This window comes from Epinephelus moara, chromosome 1 (assembly GCF_006386435.1).
Source record: "Epinephelus moara isolate mb chromosome 1, YSFRI_EMoa_1.0, whole genome shotgun sequence".
NCBI classification, from domain to species: Eukaryota; Metazoa; Chordata; class Actinopteri; order Perciformes; family Serranidae; genus Epinephelus; species Epinephelus moara.
In genome coordinates, this window is record NC_065506.1 from 50,730,053 (window position 1) to 50,737,435 (window position 7,383).

Genomic DNA, 7,383 nt, shown 5'->3' on the forward strand with positions numbered 1-7,383 from the left:
ATATGAGTGTTAACTAAAGGAAAGACCTCCTTAAGTAGCCTAGTTGGGATGGGGTCTAAGAGACACGTTGATGATTTAGATGAAGAAATCACTGCGGTCAATTCTTGAAGAGAAATCAGGGAGAAGCAATCTAAATATATATTAGGTCTTACAGCTGTGTTTGAGGTTAGATAGGTACTATCTGAGGACAGGAGTATAGTATTGCGTAATGTAGGGTTGTGTAGTGTAGTGTAGTATAGTGTAGTATAGTATTGCGTAATCTAGGGTTGTGTAGTGTAGTGTAGTATAGTATAGTATTGCGTAATATACGGTTGTGTAGTATAGTATAGTATTGTGTAATGTAGGCTTGTGTAGTATAGTATTGCGTAATGTTGGGTTGTGTAGTGTAGTATAGGATAGTATAGTATTGTGTAATGCAAGGTTGTGTAGTATAGTATAGTATAATATAGTATAGTATTGTGTAATGTAAGGTTGTGTAGTGTAGTATAGTATAGTATAGTATTGTGTAATGTAAGGTTGTGTAGTGTAGTATAGTATAGTATAGTATTGTGTAATGTAGGGTTGTGTAGTGTACTGTAGTATAGTATAGTATAGTATTGCGTAATATAGGGCTGTGTAGTATAGTATAGTATAGTATAGTATAGTACAGTATTGCATAATGTAGGGTTGTGTAGTGTAGTATAGTATAGTATAGTATTGTGTAATGTAGGGTTGTCAATCAATCAATCAATTTTATTTATAAAGCCCAATATCACAAATCAGANCAGAGCAGTACAGAGACGCTGTCACAGAAACACCGGAAATGACACAACTCGCTTACCGCAATACGTCAGCACGTCAGTATAGTATTGTGTAATGTTGTGTAGTATAGTATAGTATAGTATAGTATTGTGTAATGTAGGGTTGTGTAGTGTACTGTAGTATAGTATAGTATAGTATTGCGTAATATAGGGCTGTGTAGTGTAGTATAGTATAGTATAGTATAGTACAGTATTGCATAATGTAGGGTTGGGTAGTGTACTGTAGTATAGTATAGTATAGTATTGCATAATGTAGGGTTGTGTAGTATAGCATAGTATAGTATAGTATTGTGTAATGTAGGGTTGTGTAGTGTAGTGTAGTATAATATAGTATGGTATAGTATAATACAGTATAGTATAGTATAGTATAGTATAGTATAGTATTGTGTAATGTAGGGTTGTGTAGTGTTGTATAGTGTAGTGTAGTGTATCGCCCAACCCTAGGCCTCGGTTCAGTTGTTTGATCCAGACCAGTGTTCGATCAACAGCTTTCAGACCATCCCAAACGAACTGTACTAACAAACAGACCTGAGTTGGTTTTAATCGAACAGGTGAGGAGTGAAGGCAGCTTTAGACTGCTGATGAGATTTTTGAGTTAGAGATGGAGCTGGTGTGTGTTTGAACTCAAGTTATTATAATAAGTGTGAAACATTCAGACTGTGAGCAGGATGAGATCTGAAGCGTCAGGGGTCGTTTAGAGTTTAAATGATCAGGAAATATTTGAGGCTACATTTTTAGAGTTCTGGGCCCGTAGTCACAAAGATTCTCAGAGTCCTCTCAGAGAGCTCCTAACTTAGCCTAAAAATTCCTAGCAAGGAATCTTAGCTTAAGAGTGATTCAGGAAGTTTCTGAGAGCAACTCTGAGCAAGGAGGGGACAGAAACTTTTATCTTAGTGAGGAGGTGTGGTTGACCCCGTTGCTAGGTATGACGCAGTCTTCTAAAAGCTGTGATTGGTTGTTACAAAAAGGAAAAAACAAATGCGATCCTAGTAATGAATGGACAGTGAAATGAACCGATCATAGAACTTAGACTGTATTAAGAAATGTGTAATCGTGAAAATAATTTTATGTCATGATGATGAAACTCAGCAAAATTAAATTAATTGTTACACAGCTTCAAAATGTTTGAACGTACCTCATTCACATGCCGATTATTATATTGATTTGCTTATTGTTATGTTTACTCGCCATGCTGGTAATTTTACTACTTAATCTATTTGATATTAATGGTGGACGCAGACTCAGCTGTCAGCAATTACTGTGATTGCTGGCCTCCTTGTAAAAAGCGGTTTGATTTGGCAGAATGACCAAAACAACGAATGAAATGGAGAAAAAAAGAACGAGAAAGCCGAACTGGACAGAAGAGCAGTGCCTGCTGTTGGCACAGCTCGTGGAGGAGAACAAAGGAGTTTTAAGAGGGAAATTCGGTCCCGGGATCACGGCACAAGGGAAGAGGCAGACCTGGGAGCGCATTGCCCGACACATCAATGTGTCGTTCCCTCTCCTTTTACGCACAAGCGATGAGTGTGAGAAGCGCTGGTACGTGCTGCAATCCAAAGCAGGCGTTATTGCGTTACTACGCTGGGTGGGAAAAGTAAGCTCATCCCTGATGAGGTCAACCACAACCCTTATCCCTGCACGATCAAGCCGGTAGCGTCTTATTAAGTCACTGTCGTTCAATATACGGAGAATATCTCTCCTTCCTCTCTGTCTTTCCGTCATCTTCTCTGTTTAAGACACTCTTAGGCTTCTTAAAAGTCCTCCTCCCTCCTCTCAACAGTTTTTCACCTTAGGAGCTCTCTTAAGGCCTAAGATGCTTTGTGAATAACTTTTATCTTACCAAGGGAAAATTCTAAGAAAAAACTTAGAATTCAAGGAATTCTAAGTTTTTTCTTAGAATGACGTCACTAAGAGCTACTTTTAGTCTTAGGATTCTTTGTGAATATGGGCCCTGATCAGTTTTAGATTTGACCTTTGATCTGTGATGTCTGTCTCCGTCCTCTGCATGTCTCTCTACAGTGTCTCATGTTTCTCGTCTTGTTGGTGTGTTTTGTTCTTTCAGGCTTCTTTTAGCTTTCAGTATTCGTCTGCTGATGAGGTACAGCTCCCAGCATGCAGCTCTGAACTGCATCAAACCTTCTGCTTTAGCTTCACTCAGCGACTCCACCGCACATTCAGTCCACCTTAAACATCATCAATCAGTAATCAATAACTAACCCCTCACTCCACCCTGCGTCTGGTTTTTAAACGCTGAACAACATGTTTGAACTCAGAGAAGAGGAAACCTACATGAGAACAGTTTTTTACACAAACCAGAACCAAACAGGAAGTTGCTTTGTGTTGATGAGACAGGATGGAGATCAGAAACGAGCTGCTGATTGATCACATGGAACCAACTGTCGATCTGTAATGCAGCCTCAGTTTGGATCCTGAGTTTGTGGTTTGTTGTGTTTCCTGACAGCAGCAGACGTGTCTGAACTAAGAACATTAAATATCTGTAATATCTTCCTCCTCCTCCTCCTCCTCCTCCTCCTTTTCCTCCTTTTCCTCATCCTCTGTCAGCTGACACAAAACAACATGATTCACAGATATGGCTCTTTGATACTTTCTCAGGATCCATCTGAAGTTATTAATCAGCAGCTTATTTGAGAACATTTCAGACTCTGGGACAATTCAAAGGACTTCACAGAGAAATAAAATAAAAAAAAGCTTTTAATTTTATTTGTTTTTTATATTTATTTTGACAGTGCTGATTCAGTGCCTTTGTGTTTTTAAGATGCGTCTTTGCTGTCTGCCATTAAAATCGTGTTCAGACCAAAGATTCACGATGAGTTCAAACTAACTACTGTCAACGCTCTGTTCTGTAACGTAGTAAAAAGCTGGCGATTGACAGGAATGACCACCATGAGACGGTGTATCATCTCTAGTCAACAACTCTCTGTGCTTCTGTTCTGATTTGCAGCTTTTCAGACTTATTTTGTGGCTGAATATAATTTGTAGCTTCTTAAAATCTGAATGAGGATAGTGATAGTGAGATACTGGCTACAGTGATGAAACAAAACCAGCATCAGATGGACTGTATTCATAATCAATACGCCACAATAATATAAATAACCAGTGGAAACAGAGGGCTCGGCGGGGACGGAGCACCTGCTGCAGCGGACTTCACTACAAGCTGATTGGCTGTTGAAACAGGTGACGTGCTTTAAAACCAGCCGCCGGCCATTTGACCAGCTGTCAGGTGACACCATCAGGCGGCCCGAGTCGAGCTCAGACCGGCCAGTTCACAACACTGACACTTTTCTCTGCTACGTTCTGAAACGGTTTCATATCGTCATGAATCTTTGGTCTGAACTGGGCTTCAGGGAGCTGCAGGATAAAAACAATGTCGTTGTTAATCTGTTCTTCATGGCTGCAGAATTTTACTGTCACAGCTGTGTGACCTTCAAACGTCTTCTGATAACGTGTTTCCTCCCGTTCTTTAAAATCTGTTTTTCTAAAAGAAAACACTTCACACATTTTAACCAAAATGTCCCCAGACTGAGACTGAGAGTCTGTCCAAGGCAGAAGGCCTCACAAACAGCTGTAAATCACCTGGTCCCTAAAACTTTAAACTCCACCCATCTGAGCCTGAGAGAACGTTGAATCAAGCACTCCGTCTGTAGGATGCTGACAGGTTGATGGTGGCAGGAAGGAACATCTTTCATGCACAGCAGTTATCAGAGCTCACTTCCTCCATCAGTGCTATGCAAGTCACTCCATCATAACCCCCCCAGTGCCCCCCCCCCCCCCCTCCCATCACATGACCTCCTGTGCCTGTGTGACCTCACTTCCCTCCTTAAAAATGGTTCTGAAGTTTATGAACTCATTTCTGTTCCAGAAACAAAACATGTCATGATATGAACCAACATGACTCTGTTAACATTCCATGCTTCTCTTAAAATTCATGATCTTCAGTCAGCTGATGATCGAACACAGAACGAACCTGCAGTTCTTAGTCTGAGGTTCATATCAGGTGAAGGTTTGTGAAACAGAAATGATGGTGTTAACTCCCTGCAGGCAGTGAACGCCTCTCATCGGCTCCCTCTGCCTTCGCTCCTTCATGGCGTTCCTCTCTAACTCTTCATCACGTGACGTCGCTCACTCCTGATTGGTTTATGTTCCTCAGATGTTCATCGATAACTTCCAGACGGCTAAAGAAGCTCTGAGCGCCGCCACGGCTCAGGCAGCGGAGAAGGCGGCATCCAGCGTCCGAGGTTTCGCCCAGAAGAGTTTCCGTCTGTCCATGGACATCAAGCTGAAGGCTCCGCTCATCATCGTCCCCCAGTCCTCCACCTCCGAGAACGCCGTGATGGTGGACCTGGGTCTGATCACGGTGGGGAACAGCTTCTCTCTGCTGCCAGCGGAAGGGTTCTCTCTCCCCGCCGTCATGGAGAAGATGGACGTCCGTCTGACTCAGCTGAAGTTGTCCAGGTATAAACACAGAACTCCAGAGTCCGAGAACACAGCGAGAACTTCTTGAGAGCATTCTCCTGTCTTCTGAGTCATAACACTACTACGTCACTAAGTGTAGCGAGCCACACTGCTCACCTGAGCAGCGCTGCTCAGGTGAGCAGTGTGGCTACTCTAATCTGTGAACAAAAGTGCCAGAACAAGTGTGGAGTTAAAATTAAGTATTAGTTATAATCAAAACACCATTTTCATCGTCTTATTTTTGTTCTGTGGAAAGAAAGACTTGACTCTGAATTGGTAGACATTTGACGGCAGAGACCGCTGCTGACGCAGGCGCAGGCCTGAACATATGACCAGTTTCTGAGTGAGTTCGACTGAAGGTCTTTTTTAAATCTTCATCAGGCAGAAATTCACCCGGTTCTCTACAGAGAGGAGACGACAGAAGAACAGAACATTAAAACAGAGATGCAGTGAAGGATGAATTTCTGTGTGTTCTGATTGGATGTCTTTAAACGCACCGACAGGAAGTCACTGCTGACAAAACAGAAGCTGATTAAATGTTGAATGAATGTGATTTTAGAACCACACTGAAGCAAGACGCCTCTCAGCCCGACTTCGAGATCCTCCAGCCAATCAACTTGGAGCTGCTGGTCACCAGGAACTTGGCTGCTTCCTGGTTCACCAAGATCCCTGGAGTCCAGGTCCAGGGAGTCCTGCGGTCCCTCGATGTACGTGTCTCATGTTGATTGTCGTTGAACTATGATGTTCTTCAGAACGAGACGGTACCCAGCAAGCAATAGTCGTGATTTAAACGTATTGGCTATATTTAGCTCCAATTTAGTCTAGCTACATGTAACCCAAATCTAGCCGATTTAATTTTGAAATTGATTAAATGTAATTTTCGCCATTGCAGATGGCGTGCGGTATGATATTCAATCACATATGGAGAGTCAACAGTAATTAAAATATGTTTATCTCCATTTTTTGGACATGGTCTCTACATAGCCGTATAATTAATGACGTCTACACTTTGGCTATGGTTAGACATCTACCAAATTTTCACTGACAGCCCAAATACAGCCGTGATTTAGCCTGGACGTCAGGTCTTCATGTAGACGGCTATTAGACATTTTTTAAACCAAAAAATGCTTGCTGGGTAAAGTGATCTGTGTTCCTCAGATGAGTTTGGGAAAGGAAGACCTCGGTGTGCTGATGAAGATCCTGGTGGAGAACATCGGGGAGGGGAGTAAAGAACACAGCATGGACGTCAGACGACAGGTGGCCCAAGGTAACCTGACCCAGTGCATGATGAGAAATCTGTTTCGTCCTGTCCCTTTGAGTTCTGCTGTCAGGAACAGCTTCATGTAATGCTCAGATCTGCAGACGGAGGAACAAGTTCTCTAATCAGAAGTTGTCCTCCACAGAAAAGGCAGAGTTAGCTGAGCAGCAGGTGGAGGTGGTGACATCACGGACGGGATCTTACAGTGTGTTGGCTGCTACCAACGGGGCTCAGACTGAGAACACCATCAACATTCTCCTGAACTTTGAAATCAAAGAGGTAAAACATCTACAGATGCTAAGATTAGATAAGATAAGATACACCTTTATTGATCCCTCAATTGAGAAATTCCAGTGTTACAGCAGTCAAAGGGAAAGAGTCAGATTAAAGATCTAAAAATTTAAAAAACTTAAAAAACTAGGCATACAAAAAAAAACTACAAGAAACAGCAATAAATAATAATAATAATAATAATAATAATAATGAGCAGTGGATAAAAAGTGAGCATATTTAGTGCAAAGTGAAAATTGTATGTGGAAATAAAAAACAACATGGGGGACAGCAATGCTTATAGTGGTGTTCATAAAGTGTCCATAGTGTCTATAAAGTGTCCATGGTGTCCCTAAAGTGTCCATGGTGCAGTTTACTGTGAGCAGTGCTGGTTATGTAACCTGACAGCAGCAGGCAGGAAGGACCTGTGATAGCGTTCCTTCACACACTTTGGGTGAATCAGTCTATCGCTGAAGGAGCTCTCCAGAGCTTTTATCTCCTCCTGCAGAGGATGGGAGTCATTAGTCCTCAGAGATGACAGCTTGGCTGTCGTCCTCCTTTCTCCCACCACCTGCACAGAGT

At 42.1% G+C, this 7,383-nt stretch overlaps 1 protein-coding gene across 1 annotated transcript in view; it reads left to right on the plus strand.

Moving 5' to 3' along the window:
• The window catches only part of LOC126397212 (intermembrane lipid transfer protein VPS13C-like), a gene marked incomplete at its 3' end in the record, with an annotated part of 70,957 nt that overhangs the window by 43,594 nt on the left and 19,980 nt on the right, over window positions 1-7,383 (plus strand). Inside the window, exons 33-36 of the mRNA XM_050055854.1 lie at window positions 4,969-5,273; window positions 5,833-5,980; window positions 6,432-6,540; window positions 6,677-6,810. Of these exons, the coding sequence (XP_049911811.1) occupies window positions 4,969-5,273; window positions 5,833-5,980; window positions 6,432-6,540; window positions 6,677-6,810 (696 nt within the window). The remainder of the gene's footprint in view (window positions 1-4,968; window positions 5,274-5,832; window positions 5,981-6,431; window positions 6,541-6,676; window positions 6,811-7,383) is intronic.